The 20,381-nt window shown below is 33.8% G+C and overlaps 2 protein-coding genes across 3 annotated transcripts; one reads left to right on the top strand and one right to left on the bottom strand.

Annotated features, from left to right (window-relative positions):
• The first annotated feature begins 1,641 nt into the window (after nucleotides 1-1,641).
• LOC126664799 (ran-binding protein 1 homolog c-like) lies at nucleotides 1,642-3,817 on the top strand. Its single transcript, XM_050357354.2, has 4 exons — nucleotides 1,642-1,902; nucleotides 1,993-2,144; nucleotides 2,221-2,346; nucleotides 3,257-3,817. The coding sequence occupies exons 1-4, from the start codon at nucleotides 1,736-1,738 to the stop codon at nucleotides 3,505-3,507; spliced, it is 696 nt and encodes a 231-aa protein (XP_050213311.1). The 5' UTR covers nucleotides 1,642-1,735; the 3' UTR covers nucleotides 3,508-3,817.
• Nucleotides 3,818-4,865: 1,048 nt separating this feature from the next.
• Nucleotides 4,866-18,795, bottom strand: LOC126655060 (uncharacterized). Of its 2 annotated transcripts, none has more exons than XM_050349069.1 (24): nucleotides 18,369-18,795; nucleotides 18,156-18,265; nucleotides 17,689-17,761; nucleotides 17,514-17,575; nucleotides 16,188-16,329; nucleotides 15,539-15,757; nucleotides 15,359-15,425; nucleotides 14,347-14,746; nucleotides 13,378-13,525; nucleotides 13,099-13,259; nucleotides 11,857-11,956; nucleotides 11,389-11,536; nucleotides 11,046-11,173; nucleotides 10,489-10,578; nucleotides 10,008-10,190; nucleotides 9,786-9,890; nucleotides 9,357-9,515; nucleotides 7,197-7,241; nucleotides 6,834-7,055; nucleotides 6,528-6,634; nucleotides 6,396-6,452; nucleotides 6,229-6,301; nucleotides 5,874-6,138; nucleotides 4,866-5,221 (listed from the first exon to the last, which is right to left on the bottom strand). In XM_050349069.1, the coding sequence occupies exons 1-23, from the start codon at nucleotides 18,507-18,509 to the stop codon at nucleotides 5,977-5,979; spliced, it is 3,102 nt and encodes a 1,033-aa protein (XP_050205026.1). In that variant the 5' UTR covers nucleotides 18,510-18,795; the 3' UTR covers nucleotides 4,866-5,221; nucleotides 5,874-5,976. The 2 variants fall into 2 exon arrangements, with proteins under 2 accessions (XP_050205026.1, XP_050205030.1); XM_050349073.2 differs by having other exon boundaries at nucleotides 11,046-11,180; nucleotides 11,462-11,536.
• Nucleotides 18,796-20,381: the final 1,586 nt, after the last annotated feature.

Genomic DNA, 20,381 nt, shown 5'->3' with positions numbered 1-20,381 from the left:
TCTCCCAGTATATTTTCATCTTTGCTGATTATAATATATGGCTCTGAATTGATAACCACAAATTATGGGTTCAGTTTGACAAATACTCCATGAAGAAGCTTTTTGGCATATATCAGAATAGACCGACTGAGATATTTAGATGGCACCGACTTGAAATGCTATTTTGTTCGAATTCAAGCATAAGAAACTCCAAGATTTTTAAGATTTCTGGATCCCAAATTTGTTCACTTTGTGAGTCCCGGCATCATATTTCACAAAACCATTTTTTGTTCAAACTTCAAGCGTTTTTTGCTTTCCTTGGACTCTATTTATCACAGTAGACGCTGATCGGACAAAGAGTTCTAACTTCTGTTTTGCATTCTGAGCCTGATTAGATTCCATCTTGTAATCTTTGGCTGCTTGCATAGTTTGCAGTTTAGCCCAGACTGTATTCTTAAAAATTGCTGAGTTTTCGGTTTTCAAATAGGCCAAAGATGATAACAGAAGACTTTTAGACTTCTCCCCGTCCGAGTCTAGTTGCACTAATACCTTAGTTATTTTTGACCATGCAACCATAAATTTGATACTATCAATTCTACCGGATTGAAACGACAAAGGAGATGCAAACCAGACTTTCTTTGCGACAATTGAGAATTGATAGTATTATTTAAACTACTATGAAAAAGGAGCATGTTTTGCAAGAAGCGTTTATTTAAAGAAACACATCTCTATAAACAGTTATTTAAACTATTATGAAATAATGTTTATGTAGATGTGTTTCTTTAAAAAGGTAAATTAAATAATTGCATTGTAGTTGAATACAAGTTTAAGTTCTTGAAGAAATCTGCAGCTGAGATTTTGAAACATTGTAAAAATTGCGAAAACTTACATAAATTTGCAACAAAACAAGCGGAAACCATCGTAAATTTTTTGAAAAATCAAGAAACTTCACTAAACAGGAATCATTAAAAATCGGACGGGTGATCGCCCAAAATGATAAGATCTTAATCAAATTCGCAACAAACTCATACAAACCAAATAAATAAACTGTAAAAACACTATAATATCACACCAAATCTCCACAACGGACTAATTTATTCAAGAAAACACGAAATATACATAAAACAGATAGAGAAACGATAATTTCCAGCTCAAGACTGTAAATCATCGCCTCTCACCCACCAAATATGATTTCTCAGTTTTGCTTAAAAATTGACGTTTATCTCTCTAAAGCCCTAGAGAGAGAAAGAGCACCTCATAAAAGAGTAGAATAGAAAGGTAAGAAACTAGTATATGATTTTTTTTTTGAGTATATGATTATTTTGAAACTGAATTTTAGATGAGTAAATTCAATGGATATTATAAAATTTAAATTTGAATAAAATCAATCATTTAATTAAATAAAAGTACTACCTTACCATCCTGAAAGAATATTCATCGTGATGTCCATATCAGCAATTTTTAACAGAAAATTGTTCGGCATTTAAAATTAAAAAATAATAATAATTCATATATTAAATTATTAAAATTAAAATTTATATTAAAATTATAAAGCAAGCTAAAATTTATTATTTTATAAAATATTTAAATTTTTAATAAATTACAGATTACTTAGAGTGGATGTGCATGCTAATCCCTTTTTTTATATATAGTATACATACATAAACGAAAAAGCAAAAACAGGAGTCGCCGTTTCTCCAAGAAAAATCCCTAAAAACTTGCTAAATACTCTCTCCTTCTACACTCATAACTAAAAATGGCAACCACTGCTTCTAACGATCCAGAACTCAACAAGAATCGACCCGAAGAAGACGAAGAAAACGCACCTGATGAAGACACCGGAGCTCAAGTCGCTCCGATCGTCAAGCTCGAAGAAGTCGCCGTCTCCACCGGAGAAGAAGAAGAGGACGCTATTCTCGATCTGTATGAAACCTCTTTTTTAATCTCACGATTTTACAGTTTTTAAATTTTTGTTAGGTTTTCTAATTTTTTGATTGAATTGAAATTTTGAAGGAAATCGAAGCTGTACCGATTTGATAAGGATGGGAATCAGTGGAAGGAGCGGGGAGCGGGGAGTGTGAAGCTGTTGAAGCATAAAGAATCTGGCAAGATTCGTCTTGTTATGCGCCAATCTAAGACTCTAAAGATCTGTGCTAATCATCTAGGTACCGATCTGCTGTCTGTAGGCTTATGATTCTATTTTGTTGCTCAATTTTTGATTTTTTTATTGTTATTTGGCAGTGCTTCCGTCGATGACTGTACAAGAGCATCATGGGAATGAGAAATCTTGCCTATGGCATGCTACTGATTTCGCCGACGGTGAATTGAAGGATGAGCTTTTCTGTATCAGATTTGCTTCTATCGAGAGTATGTCGTTTTAAGTGTTGAATTTTATTATGTTTCAAACCCTTAGTGTTATACATACTTAGGACTTGATTATCATTGATAATGTAGAACCATAACTATAGAAATTTCCGCTCTTGACACGAAGAGTATTATTAAGGTATGCATTACGTCGCTCAGTTTCCACACTAAGCATGCTGCGTCTTCTTTTTTGAACTCTTTCCTGGTTTTATTTAGTGCTGTCATGAGCTGCGCTTGCAGTACAAGTGCTAGACTAGCGGTTGTATTTTGTTAATTCAAGTGGTCAAATTCTGATACCATGTCATCTGCACTAGTACTACCTTACCATGTCATCAGTACTACCTATTTCCACTGGCTTATATCTTTTTTCCTAATGAGTATTAAGGAAAACCCTTGTCTAGACGGAGTTTATATTTTATTTATGAATTCAACCAATCAAATGTTAGAAATTTTACACATTTTTTTCTAACTATTCATTTCTTAAACTTCTTATTAGTTGGAACTTGGGTATGTAAATAAAATATCGATAACGTCGAGATAGGAAATACTCGTGTTTTAAATGTGATTCCATGTAGAAGTGGATACCATCTGTTAGTTTTCATTCTGCATGAGCAATGATAGAATGTTTGGTAATTTCCATCTTCTATTACTGCATGTGTCAAAAATGCTCGTAACATTGAACTATTAGAGCTAGTTGGTTAGCATTATTTAACTTGCTTTACAAAGCATAAATGCAAGTTCACCGCAATTTCAAATTGACCCGATTCATAAGATTTGTATCTAAGCTAGTTGGTAGTTCCTGTTCTCTTGGAGCTATTTAGGTTCAGCTGTAAAATCTTTCTTATGGTTACCAATTGGATTTTGGAGTAGCGTTTAAAATATGTCCCATGCCTGATACTTTCGTGTCTTTTAGATTGCAAAACCTTCATGGAGAAATTCCAAGAGGTGGCTGAGGCTCAGCAAAACAGAGAAGAAAATACAGAGGCTGAAGATGCTGCTGGACTACTAGAGAAGCTGAGTGTTGGAGATGAAAAAACTGAGGAAAAAGTGAAGGAGGTGCCTGTTGAGACAAAAGAGGCCGAGCCTGTTAAATCAACAGAAGCTGAAGGTGAAAAAACAAAACCCGAGGCAGAAAAGGAAGACCAACCTCCATCATCTGCATAGACATGAAAAATTCTCTTGTCTCCGAGGCAGCTTGTTAGCAGGCATTGCTAACTTGGTTTTGAATGGGTTCCTGGTCGTGTTTTTTCCCACAAATTTGCGATATCTGCTATATGTACACAAATTTATTGATTTTGTTGGAACAGGTGGATGGTTTTTGGTTCTCAGTTGGTCAGTTTGGGATCGTATTCATAGATTTTGATTTTAAATTATGTGTCTTGGTAAAAGTCCGGGAAAATATAGTTTGGAAGAGTGCGTGTTATTAAACTTTTAAGTATTTCCCCTCACTGAATTAAACTTTTCATTTATTGTTTTTATGGTGTCAAAAGAATTATAAGCTCGAGATTCTTTCCATTTCCTAGCTGTTCATAACACTCCTGGAAATTTCTTGCTCCAAAGATCTATTGCTGCCGCTGCTGGTGCATCCAGAAAATTTTTATTTTTTTAGATCTATTTTTGATTACTGCTTTTGGATTGAACTTGCGCAAGTGCCAATGAATCTCTAGGGCTATTTGCCTGTTTATTGGATTGAATTTGTTTACCGAGTAATCTCTAAAAAGTAAAAACTATTGGGGCTATAAATTCGCAATTTTTGGATTATGCATTATTTTCATATCAGCTGCAACTGAAAGACGGCTGCAGTAAAACCTATAACTGAGTCAACTCTACGGTATATTTTTTGTTTTACTGCAACACTTATTCCTTTAGTTAGAGTTTAGCTTATGCATAAAAACAAGGGTTAATTCCTAAAAAAATCACGAACTTTACGCGAAATTTTATTTTAATCATGAACTTTAAAAGTTGTCATTTAAAGGCATGAACTTTCGTTTTGTTTCAAATCTATCGCCAAAGTAAAATCCGGTGTATTTTATCGAACCAAAAATTCCTAATCCTATATACTATAACTAACAGATAATAAGATTTAATGTTTTTGGGTCTTTCATTAATGCTTTATTGAAAAATTTAGTCAACAAAAATACACTGAAATGATAGATTCGAAACAAAATGAAAGTTCGTGCCTTTAAATGGCAACTTTTAAAGGTCATGATTAAAATGAAACTTCGTGTAAAGTTCGTGATTTTTTTAGGAATTAACCCTAAAAAAAATTGCTTTATGTCAAAAATAAGTTAAAATACTAGAGGAGTTATACAAGCTACTGGTTTACTTGATGAACTAGAGTTCTTGAAACTATGGGCTAGACAACGCCATCTAGAATACAGTAGATGATAAAATTAAACATATTTCGTATGGGAAAAGGTTGATGGTCTAGTTTAATTGGTAAAATAAGAGTTTGTTATTCGTACATACAAATTTCAAAAGTTAAAAAATAAAAATAAAAACATAATTTGCATCTTGTAACCTGGAAACAAAAATTGTAGCACTTTTCAACTCAAAAACTCATTCAAGATATTCAGAAAGATGCAATATACACTATTAAGATTTTAATTTCTTCAGTAAACTAATGTCAAAACCTAGCAACTCATCACTCAGGACATTACGCCTAGATATCTCGGCAAGCAACGACCAGAAGGGGGCATTTACAAATGATATTACCGAAGGGGGCATTTACAAATGATTTCAAAATTTTGTAACAAGAAATATCGCCCACTCTAGTTCTACTCTTTTCCCCGCTTAGATATCAAAGAAAAAAAAGGCCGAACCAAGAATGTGAACACCAACAACTAATTGCACCAAAATCACCAAAGCATCATTGTACCTAGAATTAAAAGCACAAATAAAAAATATTAGTATTATGCTGAGGAATAATAGCTGTAAGAAATGATAATAATGATTGCAATGAAGGAAAATGATCTTTTGTATTCCCGCCGACTCTGTTCAGGCAGAGTCTGCTTTGCCTCACATTTCAGCCATTTTAGTTTACAGCTTCACAAGGCATTGCTTAAAAAACTGAACCACTTGCAGAACCAGATGAGTCACTTGTTCACGGTTCAACCAGCTGGTCCTGCCAGCCTATAAAAGAAGCTGCTTTTATTGATTTTTTTTCTGTTAACAACCCAGTTTTTATCGGTTGACCGTTTCAAACCCCCAGTCTAACTGGGATCTCTGGTGCTTGACTTCTTCCAGACAAGACCAGCCACCGTCCGGTGTGGTCCAGTTTTTAAAACATTGTTATGAGGAATGCTAGAAAAAGGCAAGTCAAGCTGACTCCAACAGTCCAACTAAAATTTAAGATTTAATAATTAGGAGTCGAGTATTGTACAAAAGCTTCAAATTAGAAAAGGTCAGCAAATCCAGTAAATAAAGTCCAAGTGTTCCATTGACTAAAACTGTTAAGAAGGTGATTTTAATCACTATTGAAGAAAAGGGGTCAAATATGATCTGTGAATCCTATCAGAGTCGAGACTTACCTATTATATCCTCGATGTATGGAAGAAATAAAAGAATCAATGGGCCAAGGGCCCTGAGCATGACATCTCCACTTGAAGGGACAAAAATCTGTCATGCTAACAGCTACGCCATCTTCAAAGCCTGTTTCAACTGTCCAAATGCTGCAGGATGCATTCTAGAAATGGCTGAATTAAAAGATTCACCGTGAAGTGCAGAACACCTTTGAAGATTGTCTCTCACTGAATTCTCTAATGATAGCTGGTTGATAGGGTCTGAAAGTTTTATCTGAGAAGTGCGAAAGCAAGAGAATAAGTAAGCATTATCATTTAAAAGTACAAAAATATATGGAATTTCTAGGTATTCAAAATTGTTCACCTGTCTTTTTCTGAGCTCTCTGGTTGGAACAGTGCCCTCACCATGAGATATGCTGGAGCTCATATTATCGCCACTGTCATCAATTACCAAAAAACAAGATTGTTGGCTGAAAATAAGCAATAAACATCCGGTCAAACAAATAAAGCTAAATGCACAATAGATGTAACCTGGACTCTTCCTCTGTTTTATCATCATTTACTGCCAAAATAACACTTGTACAGACACTGCGTGGACAAAACAACACATCAAAACAGGCAAAGTAACTCAATATGCTCTATAGATCAAGATTGAAACCATACCTAAGGATCTGATCTAGTTTATCAAGCACTTGAGGCAAGTTTAGCGTCAAAATAATTGAAAGCGCTAAGCCAAATATCTTTCTCTGGTTGGAAGATGCATTATCTATCTGCATAAAAATTATAAAATGAAGCAGTATCTCCTTTTATTAAACAAGATAAATGAGAACATGAGTTACAGTTAATGCAGAACCAAGTATATGCATGACCCAATCTAGTCTACAATGATGCATAGGAAAAAAATAGAGAAGCACAAACTTTAAGAGTCACAGGAGAATATATCCTTGAACAAATTCATGATCTACTGACCTTGTCAAGCCATATGTCAACTAGACAAATAAGGATATTTTCTTCAATTTGAATGCCTGCTTGCTGAAGGAGCAGCGGAAGGGATCGATCTGCTGTCAATTGTCCAAGGTAATTGGTATTCATCACCAAAACTCTAGCTAGTACCGCAGCAGAAGACGCCTTAACAGCTGTCTTTGAAGGTTCACAGTCATCTCCTCCGCTCAAACATATGACAATTAGTTTCTAGCATCAATATGTAGAATTTAATTAAATACGTAAAGTTCCAGAAAATATTATATACATACAAAACAAATAAGATGAGTCCCAATTTCTTATACATATATATATCAACTAAAACCTCCACAGACAAGGATAGTCACTCACTTGTAAGGTACTGCTGATCAATGGTGGCACTTCTACTGGGAAACACTGAAAAACAGTGAAAGTTATTATAAATCCGGTGATAATTTATGATGAACACAAAGGAAACATTATTTAGGATTGCAGCAAAAGTACTAAGCATCAGCGGTAATCGCCATGCAATGCAAAGAATTGAAGATACATTTTTATTTACTGATTATGCATTGAAAAAATGAAATAAAATAACAAATTTCCAGTTATACATACTTCTAGCATTCAAGGGATTTTAGGAATTTTGGACATGAATATGACATGAGCTCCAACTGTAGGTGGAAATCAGAGTTAGGGCAAAAATCTTAACCATTACAGAGAGCTATCATGGAAAGCTAAAGAATGTTTTTTTTTTCTTTTTCTAAGATGGCTGAACTTTTCACTTAAGTTTGGTGCAAAAAATACTGTTAGCAATTTGAAAAAAAATAAAAAAATCATATTCCATTGCAGCAAACGCCCTTAACCCATCTCAGATTCCAATCCAGATTACCAGAAGCACATGGTGCAAGCACCGACATTTCTCGGAAGTGCCGTAAGCAAAGGGGATCATATTCCATTGCAGCAAACGCCCTTAACCCATCTCAGATTCCAATCCAGATTACCAGAAGCACATGGTGCAAGCACCGACATATCTCGGAAGTGCCGTAAGCAAAGGGGACACAGGACACTCCAAGGGACACGCTGGGAGTGTTTTAAGACTTGTTATTGGAGTTAACTTTAATGAATTAAGCTTTTTTGAACTTTTTATTTACTTATATTGAATGAATCACGAATATTATGTACATAATATGTATATTTATTTTATATATATAATTTTGATAGCTCTCTGTAATGGTTAAGGCTTCATAGACTGCATTCCTATGAACCCATAAAAGGATAATTTCCCATTTCATGTCTGCTTTCATGCAATCATCTCATTTTGACCTTACTTTTTATGGTATTAAGACCATATTACTAACTATTATGATACTACTACGTTTAACTAATAAAACAATAGAATATTTGAGCCTAAGGTTTCTGTAACTAAAAAGGGGCAATCCAGTAAGTCAGTGCAGTCAAGCCAGCAAGTAGGGAGGTCCAGCTTTGCAGTCTAGCGAGTCAAGGGGTAACTTGATTTTCATTCCTGAGGCAGTCACCAGCAATATCTCACAACCCTCAATCTTTAAACAAAGAATCTCCTACCTCTCTTCCATTCCACATTTATTTTGTACAAATACATTGGAAACAAAAAAGAAAGCATAAGTTTGTTTCGCCGATTGATGTTTATTTTCTACGTCCTGTTGTTTTGCTGAAGTTTCCAGAATAGCATAAAGTACGATTTTGGTTATCACTGGGGGGAGCTTGCATGTATAATTTCTAGAACTACTCTCTTTTGTTTACTCTTGGTTGTGAAGAATTTTAGTCTTCCTAAAATTAAGTTTTCTAATCTTCATCTAAATAAATTTTCTCTTGGTTTCACCACCAAGCCCAATATTTTCCTATATTAGAAGATAACAGGGCCTGAAAATGTAGTATAATGTTGTTTTTGGACATTAGCTATCTCCTTTTTCGCCTGAAAAGTTACTTCCAGCTGTAGGAAATAAGGAAATCCTATCCTACTCCTTTCATATGAATTCCGCCCATACACCAAGCAATAAGGAAGTGTGTCAATCATTGAATCCCATTTCTATTTTCTCATGAAACTATAAAAAGAACTTTTTGACACACTCTTGTTGGCTGGAGTATGAGAGAAACCCACACTAGGTATTGCCTTCCCTTTGAAACATCTGATGCAAGCAATCTCACCTCATAAAAACACTACAAAGGTTCCACTGGAAGATAGAAAGAAAGATGTATGACTAGGGACAAGGAGAAAAAGGAGAGGAGAACCTGCGACATTAAACAGGTCCGAATAGATGTTCTGGAAATTTAATCAAGTTTCTGATGAGTTAGATGTTAGAGCCCAGTACAAAGCTTATTGCAACAATGTGTGAGTTTTGATGATTGGTATAAATAGAATTCAATATAATTATCAGTAAATAGCCATATTTGAGAAAAAGATATGAATCTAGAGTATTGTTTCAGAGACTATGGATGAATTTTACTTGTTATGACTCTGACTATACTTGATAAGTTCACATATGGAAGTCTTACCTGTATTAATATATCAATGACGGGAAGTATTGAAAGTAGGCCTCTATCATTGACATTTCCAACAATCAGATCGAGAAGCTTAGCTACAGTGGAAGCATGCATGTTTAGAAATTCACTGCCACCCAAAATTATGTAACTCTCAATTATCTTGACTGCAACCTGCAAAGTAAACAAATTCAGAATATGATGGCTAGAAAAGAAAAAGGGATGAGCAGCAACACTCAAAAAAATGCAAATTCTAGAATAGCATCTGTATGCTGTTAGTTGATGGTAACTGTATCCAATTAAACTATTAAGTCATCAATTCAGCAAACAACCAAGTAAAGATGGAGTGAAGCAAAAATATCCCTTGGCCATTAATTCAGCAAATTTAGATACATTGAGAAGGACTATGAAAGCAAAATCAATATGACTGCACACAAAGCTAACCTGCAAGTGATCAAAACTTCTTTCCATAATTTCCACTAGACACGGAAAGCACGCCAATAGCTGAGGAACCATTGCAGGAGCATGTGAGAGTGTGGCTTCCCACAACTACAAAATTAGGCAAAACATGTGTTATATATTTAGTTATGATAGAGAAGACATCCATTTTACATTCTCCCCCTCCAACTCTTCTTCACAACATATAAAATTAATAAGAATACTGACCAGCATGCTATCCTCTAACAGATTGAGCTCATCTGGGCTATTTATATCAATTCCCCTTTGCAGAATAGGCAATAGTACATTGTAGCAACTGGGTGACTGATGACCAAGTGCAATTACAAAGTTTCTTAGGGCAATAAGAAGCTGAATCTGTAGAAGACTCTCACCAGAAGATTCCTCCCAAACCTTTCAAGAAATAATATAGTCATTGGCACCAAAAGTCCAAAGTATAATAATTCTGGAAAATTTATAAAAGAAGTAAATGGATATCCAGCTTAAATTCATATTAGAACACAAATTAGATAGTATCCGATCAGTGCTCAGCATTCAGCAACTTGGAAAACCTTAATCACTCAAGCATAAAACCATTAATCAGTCTTAATAATGTTACCACCCTTGTCCATGTAAATGGGTATTGCACTACTATAATACCTAACTATTTGAGCATCACAAGAGGGAAGAACAAGCAATGCCATTTAAATACCTTCTGAAAGAATGCCACCAATTTGTTTGCAAATGGAATGACTTCTGTAACATGTCCAATCAATATAGAGATCAAATTCAAAACCTGAACCTGAAATTCATCAACAGAACACAGGGCACTTCAGTTAGTTCATGCAGAGTTAGTCAAATAGAAGGAAAAATAAGTTCCAATAAATAAAACAATTGAAAGTAGATTTGATTCTGCTAGCTGAAGTAAAGATCGCATATATACAGAACCATCATGTTTAACAGGATACACAATCATCTTTCTTGCATGAAAATTTCCTAATAAGTTGTCACATTTGTTATATTTGATATCTCCTATAGAGGCTGGAAAATTCAAAATTTGGAGATCCATGTTAAGATTTCATTAGTTTCCGTTAATTTAATGATCTTTATAGATGTGCACATTATACCTCACTTCCAATGCTTGACAACCCTTACCCACAATGCAAATGATTTGTAAAGTAAAATAATTGGAATAGAAAGGATAATGACAATTAACAGAGATAAGCGCACAGCAATAATGAAGATTAACCAATAACACCACCACCTAACCTTTGAATCAAACTCCTGAACCTCCTCAATCAGCTTAAAACATGAATCCCAACAAATAGGAAGAAGATCTGCGAACTCTTTCTGGGAGAAGTTTGCATCTTCAATATGAAAACACAAAGACCGGCAAGCTGCCAGCTACAGCAATTAATGCACAATATTAGTCATTCAATGAAGAGCAAAGATGAAAATATGAGAGGCGTGATCTGTCAATGCATCCTAAAAAACTCAAAAGGAGGAAGCTCGAAAGAAACAAAGGAAAAGGAAGAATGACGTGATCAAAACACTCAAAATTATCAAATACTGCTCCAGGCAGGCACACGAAGGTGGTCCTGGTAGGACCCACCTGTGTGTCTGACAAAGCATGCCCAAGGAATCCACAATAGTCTCTGCAAAAGAGGTAAACTTATGGGCCATACCCTAACTGATAAATCTTTGTCTTGGAGGAGTCTGATCAATCCACAGTATACTGGTCTTTTTATATCATCTTTAATCTGCCAACAAACAATGGTGAGCAAACATTCACATCAGATACATTTCCAACTGAGGTTATTCAACTACCGGACATTACCTGCCAACTCTTTTTTTTATAGAATGAGAATGTAGCAGTTTTAGATGCCAATACAACTATACAAGTATAAAGAGATCATTTTATATTACGTAGCATCATATGCGGATGAATAAGTTTTAGTTAATGATTCTGAAAAGAAGATAGATAAATTGCATAAATACACGCACAACTTACAAAAATAAAGTATTGCAACTATTTCTTTAGACATCTATATAATACAGCGTCAGAATATACTGGTAGTACCTCAGAAACCCATTGACCCAGTATTAATGCAACCTTCCGATGGATGATACGCATATTTGGATGATCATTTGAAAGTTCAACGGATAAAGCACCATTAAACCTGCAATCACCAGTTTCAGGAAGACGACTGAGTCATTATTAAATTTAACAAACATAAAATGAGATAGCTAAACAGGTTGCAAGACTGCTGATTAATCAACGAGTGTTGTTAAAAAAATTTCCTCAAGAAAAGTATCAAATGATCGATAGAGGTACAAGACAGTGAACCGACAGTAATTCTAAATATTAAAGCTGAAGAAATAGAACTTGAAACAACTCTGATGAGAAAAAAAAAAACTTAATAACACCATTGATAGCAGTTTTCCCATCTATGAAACCTTGTTCTCATTTTCAAAATCCTTTCCTTCCCAGAAATCAAGTACATTTTATTTTTCACTTCAAATAATAGATAATAGAAAACACAATGTAATAAAATTTGCCAGACATTTGCATACACTAATGTCTGAATCTAGTAATAGGTTTAAACATGTTCAGCAGCCAGTTTCAAATTCATTCTTTAATCAAAAGCACGACAAATAAACCAACGACATTAGATCAAAATCATAAAATGTCATTCCAAAAACATCCTTGAATGTGAAATCAATTAATAATGGCCGAATACCTCAAAAGAACCCCGACCTTTTAACCCCTTTTCAATTCTACCTGACGTTGAAAACTGGTCAATTTTACCCTATTTCGCATTTTCTCGTTTCAATTGTACCCTAATTTTTTAATTTCTCACAATTTTTTTATTTAAATGATGAAATCATTTATATAACTAAGTTTAAAGATAAAATTAAATTTTTTTCCATTTAAAAAAGTACAAATAAGTCTTTTATTTTTAAAAACTAACTAAAAATCATAATCAAATTAAAACTAATTTAAATTCCTAATTAATTTAACTAAATCTAAATAAATTTTCAACATATACAATTAATATATGCTAGACATGGAGAACGTTTTTTTAATTTTTTTCCAAATGAAAAAAACGTCAATTTAATATTTCAGGGTACAATTGAAACACAAAAATGCAAAATAGGGTAAGATTGACCAGTTTTCAACGTCAGGGTAGGATTGAGAAGGGACTAAAAGGTCGGGGTCTTTTGAGACATTAGGCCATTAATAATTAGGCATATGGAGTGGTGGATAATACTATAAGCCTAAAACAATTACAACAAGACAAAAAAGAATTTATTAGAATACCAATCTTTGAAGCTTAAATAGTTTGATAGCTCATAGTATACATATGCAGCAGCACCATAAGCAGCATCTTTAAGAAGCAATCCAGGACTTATGTCAGTAACTGATGATGGGCAACCATTCATTGCTTCTTGAAGGATAGATACCACAACAGGACCTAGCAGCTAAAAATAACAATCAGAAACAACATAAGCCTATATATTACCAGAACTCATTTGAGATTTTAAGCATTTAGTATATTTGCAAATCTGTACAATATCAATAGAAGTAAAATCCACCCACTTGGCTATGTTTTTCAAACAAAACAATGTATAATGCTTCGGCACAAGGCCTCAGTTTCTCTGTCCACTGAATCACATCCTGCTCATGATGAAAAGATTCAGGGTTCTGATACAGCTCCTCCAAATCACTTGCCGTTAGAACAAAATACCTGTAAAAACATCAACCACACTTTTACTCACAATCTTCCAATGCCTTCTTTTCTTGTTTTATTCTAGTGGTATAGCAATATTGGAAATTAAAGACCAGATGACAAAAATACAAGATAAAACAATAGTTCTTAAATGGCAAGAATTGAGAACCATAAGACTGATGCCATAGGTGGCTTTCAATTTATGAAATTATAAATTTGCCCATGTGATGGCTAGAACCAAAGCATTATCACTGTCCTTGTATTCATGCCATGTTGGTTTCCCCATACCTTGCACCCATGAGTTCTGATATGCTAAGCGGATCACTGTTGCCAAAACCATTACTAACAAACATCTAAATCGACTAGGACAAAGAAGCGGGAAGCACGGGTAATTCAGACTGCAAATAGATAGCAGAGTTATGTACATTCTCATATACTAATTACTCCATACGAAGTATCTCAGCTTTTCCTTCAGGATACTCTGAAACTGAAGTATGAAATGCAAATACAACTTATACAAGGAATTTTGTGGGCATGCAATGTTCATTTTGTAAATGTTGCAACAGGTCAAAAACCTTTTCTCAAACTTATATTTGGAAATGTGATTGTTAAACAAAAGCTTTAAGACCAAAAACAAAGAAAGTACTGCAACAATAGCTATTGAGAAATTGTTTTGACTGTTAACCGACAATCCTCTGTTGCCAGACAAAATTCAGAACAGGCACCACCAACGCAATCAATTGACAAATAATCAAACTCCACGACTAAACACCTCAATCATTAATTTCTAAGGAATTCACTATATAAACTGATGAAGCGAAGCATTTAGGCACTATTACCTTCTTATTAATACGTTGCATAACAGTATTAAGCGTTCAGCAGGAAGAAGTGAAGTGAGGACACCACCAACAACAATGGAAATATTTTTCTTCATCTGCTCTACTGTGATCGCATTTTCATCCATCACCTTACCGGTAAGAACTGGTCTATATTCCTTACATTCAAGTACACACTTAACCATTACCATGCACTGAATAAGGAACTGCTCAAAAGATAACACATATGGCTCAGGGTCCACTATCTTGTTTAAACAAAAATCCAAGACCGGCGGAAGGACAGACTTATCACCAAATGTATAAGGATGTCTTCCCTGAATTACAACTAGAACTTTCATTAATTTTGTGCATGCTCTCTTTATGAAATCCCAAAATATAGGATGTCCCTTCTGGAAAGTTGGATCTGCAAAAACAAGACAGCATGTTAAATAACCAGTTTGAACAGCAAACCAGCAATCAGAAAAAGCTATATTGAATCATGTGGTCCCCATCTTCACCTAAATTAGATGTATAGCGATCAAACTCCGGAAGTGATCTAAAAAAAGAATGGACACTCTTTGGGAATTACAATTTCAAATATGACATGTTACAAACCAAAGAAGTTAATAATATAAATAAAAGCACAGAATTGGGAAATGAGTAGAAAAGAGCTCTGTTCTTTCATCCACATACACAAGGAAAACTAGAAGTAATTTTATTGTTCGTGAAACTAAATTATGATTGACCTCTGAGCAAGTAAAACTAGTAATGTTTGTCGACACTTCCTTTTATGTGTTCTCTATTACAATTTACCTAAATTTCTCTTGCACTTCTCGTTTTACATTAATATTTATCAAATTCCTAATCATAAAGACTTGGCAATAAAAAAATTCTACCATATTTCAATTAAATGCTCTAGAGATAGTGGGAACCACTTGGTGCACAAATGCTACTAATTAATACAGCCTCCAAAAGTCCATATCCCTGTGAATGAATGTGCGGAAAGAATAGTAAAAGAAGAAGAGCGTCATCTCACAATAAGGAAGCAATGACTGAATGGCGTTCAAGAGCATAGGAGATACCTCCTTTACCGGTCGGACTTCCTGAATGAAATAACAAAAAAAACGAAAACTGTAAACACTACTCCTCCAGGTTAGTACCATTTAAAGGTGGATCAAACTCGAGAATTCATAGACTCAGTACTGAATATATAAACCTGTATGCATTTAGCATCACTTTGAAACCCTGAAACAATCAGCTGGCGTATAATCTTTGAACACAACAACCATCTTTCACTTGTTAGATAAAGTTCATCATGATGCTGCTTCAGAGCATTCGAATTATAGCTTTGAGCAATAGCTGAGAAACCATGTAATATGGTCTGCACATCACTTTGCCAAAGTCGCCAGCAATAATCAAAGAAGTGGGATGATATCTGCCAATATGAGTTTGTGAATGCATCATTTCTTATATGAAACAGAACCATAAGTTGAGAGATGTTTCAATTTGTATGAGAAAAGAAAGCCAAAAAAACCGAAAGATCAATTACAATTCTTAGCAGGCAGATTAAGTCTGATCATACACACAAATTGATCATAAAAAGCCTGCCAATAGTTGATATTAACAAAATTCCTGAGTGGTCAGTTTACTGCCGAGAGTTTGCATAATCTTATAATGTCAGTTATTGCCATCTGTGTCTTACACAGATCAGGACAACACAAGAACTGCTCAAAAATCTTCAAACACAGGCTTTTTCTTTGCCCGCCCAGGTGATCTTCATTATCATAAGCTGATTACACATATACAACAAACAGGCAAACAATGACAAAAGGAAGAAATATAAATTATGCATGCAGTAGTTATACCTCTGCAAAGTTTCTCTGATCTGCAGTTAGACGTTTAGTCGACAGTTCCTTCAAGGTACGGAAGAGAATCATGAATATCCTATGAGATGCAAGAACATCTGCTGACTGAAGCTGTTGCGCTAAGACCGAAAATAGCTCTGGCCTAAATAATTTAAGTCAGTAAGATAATGCAGATAGTTAAGCTAATGATAAGTATTCGATAGATGAGAAGATTGACCGAACAGGAGAACATAATTCAGCATCAGAATGAAAACTCATGACTTATCCAACTTTGAAGACTAACTTTTCATTCAACAATATCTTTCATCATGGTCTACCTAAAACAGAACTCAACCAGAACATAACAAAGGAGCTTTCAGAGAATATTATGCAGAATCAAGAATAGGTAAAACCCACCATAGTTCAGATTTCCTCAATAAGTTATTACTAATTTATCCTGGCATATACATTGCCATGCTACGTGGAACAAAACAGCAACACAATCAGATATTTAGTATAGAGTGCAACATAATACTTCTAAGGTATGCTTGGTACAGTTCAAAATCAGCCAGATGCAATCTTGGGAACATAATCTATTTTCTTGTCCACTACACAGAATCCCAGTCTTCCATCATATTTTTATATTTGATTAGCTCGAGTTCAGTTAAAGTAAGGTTTACTTATTAGCATAATTATTCTCAGCTTTTTTAACTTATTTCAAACTGACTTTGAAAGGATCTCTGTGTTTAGGCAATCACTCCATTTCAAAGGATACCACAGGCACTTTGATGACAATCAAAACAAAGGGATAACAAAGAAACTATATTGTGCCCACTCCTTTACTTAATTGGTCCATATGCTGCAATTTTAGATATCAGAAGCTGGTCTAAATGGTACTTGCATTATCACAACTTTCTTGCTTATTTGATTGTAACATTAAATAATGCACTGAAAAATTACCCAGAATAACGATTGAGAATGAATACAAGGTTTATTTTCTAAGTTAAAAATGAATCATAGCAGCCTAAGGCAGCTGTGAAATAGTTAAGGAATCTAAAACACATCAAACAGAATAAATTTGAATATTCTTTCATCTAAAATAGAAGAGCACCACAGAAATATAAATGAACTCGAACATTTCAATAATATTTCTCATGAAAGATAACAGTAATCTAAATAAGACGAGCACTGCAAAGCTTCAGGCTACATGTGCTTCAAAATCCTAACAGGCATTACTATTTGTTCTTGCAGCAACTTGCACCTTAAAATCGATGAAAATATAAATGAAATAACTGGCTATTAAAAGCAAATATATAAAGGGGAGAACATCAAAAATAAAAGATGTACCATTCTCTGGGATAGTCAAAGCGAGCAATTTTGGATATGAGCACAGACAACATTACGGCTATCTGAAATGTTAAATACACCAAAAAAACACTAATTAAATCAAATAAAGTAATTCGTAAAATAATTAAATTGCTAAAGCATAAGCAAAGTCAGTGACATAAACCCAGTGCGACACCTTATCATTCTCTTCTCTCAAATGCGACAGAAGTTTTTGTCTCAAATGGTTTTTCTCGTCACTGCTTAATCCCCTGCATTACATACAATAATATACACATTAAAAAATATCACCACTCCAATAGATGTATTTGATACAAGAAATAATCGAAAAAGATCTTATTTTTAATTAAATCAACTGTAAGAATCCAAAAGAATATCACTTTCGAAATGATTCAAATTCTTTCAAAATGCCTTGATCTTTACTATCAAAACACTAAAACATTTTCAGACAAATGACTGCATTATTTCAATTAAATTAACTCAATTATCAAATTCCAACCCTTCTTAACTAAAAAAAACAAGTAGAATGCAGTTTCCGATCAAAATTAAACACAGCCAGATAGCCACAACTCTGAATAATAAATTTGCAGGAAAGAAATTAACTGGCGAAGTTAGTTATATAGCATATCACTAAGAAAATCTTACGAAGAATCGCGGCGGTTCCTCCAATACCGACTGATACTATTCTTGAAATAAACGGAAGCTAACAACCGAACATCAACTTGAGACACTAAATCCTTTGCAGTTATCACTTCCTGCATTTTCAACATGCAACATTAACATAAAAACTAATTAACAAAGCATTACAAAATAAAACCAGAACTAAAACCCTAGCTAGAAAATAAAACAAAATTTTACCATCAGGCAAGAGCAAAAACCAGGCCTACTCTCAAATTCCGAGAGCGCCGTTTCGGCTGGTTTGCGAACTCTCTGGTCGCCGCTCATTGAATTGGTGAGCAGTGAGTAAATCATCGGCAAATCAGAACCTGAGAGCGCCATCGCGGTGCTGGTTCTTATGGAAATGTAATCGGATCCGCCGCGATATGAAAAATTGTTTGACTGACGGAAAACAGTTAGTGTTGAAAGTGATTACAGTGAGTGAGAAGTTTGGGCGTTGTTTATATTGATTGGAATGGTGATTTTGTTTTGTAGTGTGTTGGAGAAGTTTTGATTAGTTTGTTGGTGTAGCGTTTTAAAGCAGAGAAGGGCAAGGGAAATAAATATGGAAGGGAAAGAGTTGAGAGAAAGAGAAAGAAGCTGTGGGCTGGTTGGCTTGCTTGCTACTTTCTGTTCTTTTGAGTATTTTATTATTTTTTATTTTATTTTTATGATAAATGTATTGCTTTAAATTTATTATAAATATTTTTTTATTTTATTTTTTAAAGATTGAACTTCATTTGATGAAGTGAAAATAGTGGTAATTTTTTAAAATAGTACATGTTTCGGTAACTTATTTATACTTTTACATGTCAGTTTTTGACTTTTCTTTTCTGATTTTTTTATTTACGAAAAATACTTTTTTTTTTAATTTCACAAATACGTTTTTCCGGTTTTGGATTTTCACCCAATTTTGGTTTTCGGTTTTTTGGTTCGGTCGACCGAACCGACCGATTGCACAATCCTTCAGTTTTTAATAATTTATTCTCTTTTGTTTATAGATTTTTTTCCAGTAATTTTTTTATCGTGGTTTTATAGTCTATATATAGTGTTTTATGGTGTTTTTATAGTGTAAAAATAGTGTATATATAGTATTTAGTGTATTAATGGCATTTTTGTAGTGTTTTGTGGTTTATACCATAAAAATACTGCAAATACAACATAAACACTGCAAATGCACCATAGATATACTTAAAAAACGACAGAAATACATCAAAAAATATAGATATCCCGAAAACACCAGAAATACACTATAAATACACCAAAAATATACTATAACATAAATATATTATAAAATCACTACAATTACACCATAAATCAATTTGTTCTTTACAAAATCAGTAGCAATAAACAAATCTATGAATAAGAGAAAGAAAAAATAACTATATGAATAATAGAATAATTTTATAAACAAAAAAATTATAGATGTACAATAATTTATTTACAAAATGTTTAAATCATCACAAAAAACATAAAAAGTTACACAAATCTAAAGACGATGTCGAGAAATTCATAGCGCGAACGGAAGAGACGAACGGACTAGCGCGAACGGAAGAGACGAACGAAAAAACGACTGAAAATGACGAGAAATCTATCGGAAGTAGATGAACGGAAAAGCGACCGGAAGAGACAAACTGAAAATCAAAAGAAAAATAAGAAGAAAAGAAGAGAGAAAGAAGAGAAAAAAAAATGTGGTTATGTAAAAATTTAACCTAAAATGAGATAAGGTTACTATATATAGAGGGTACTTTTATAAATAAGTTATAAAAATAGGTAGCGTGGGAAATAAGTGAAAGATGGCCAAAAATGGTTTAAATATTTTGAGAAAAACAGATATCTCGCAAATAATCCTGTGGAAATAACATAAGAAAGGTTATTATTTTTCAAAAGATATAATATGTTGAAGATAAATTGAAGAATATTACACGATAATCAAATGTTATAAAAGAATATCAAAATAATAAAAGACTAATAGAAAAATGAAACAAACTAATAGAAAATTGAGTTAAAAAACTTTAGCCCCGCCATACAGTGGCAGAACAAAAAATTTATTTTCAGCCCGTGCTAACAATATACAATTAATAACATATAAATTCATTTATGCAAGATTTTATCTATACTATATATAAAAACACGAATGGAAGTGGTTGGGGGGGGAACATTACGCTAATGTCCTTCTTACTTAATAAACCATAATTATTAATTAAAAAATTA

This window comes from Mercurialis annua, linkage group LG1-X, assembly GCF_937616625.2.
Source record: "Mercurialis annua linkage group LG1-X, ddMerAnnu1.2, whole genome shotgun sequence".
Classification (NCBI taxonomy): Eukaryota; Viridiplantae; Streptophyta; class Magnoliopsida; order Malpighiales; family Euphorbiaceae; genus Mercurialis; species Mercurialis annua.
The sequence above is the reverse complement of the archived record's forward strand: the minus strand, read 5'-3'. Positions and strand labels throughout refer to the sequence as shown.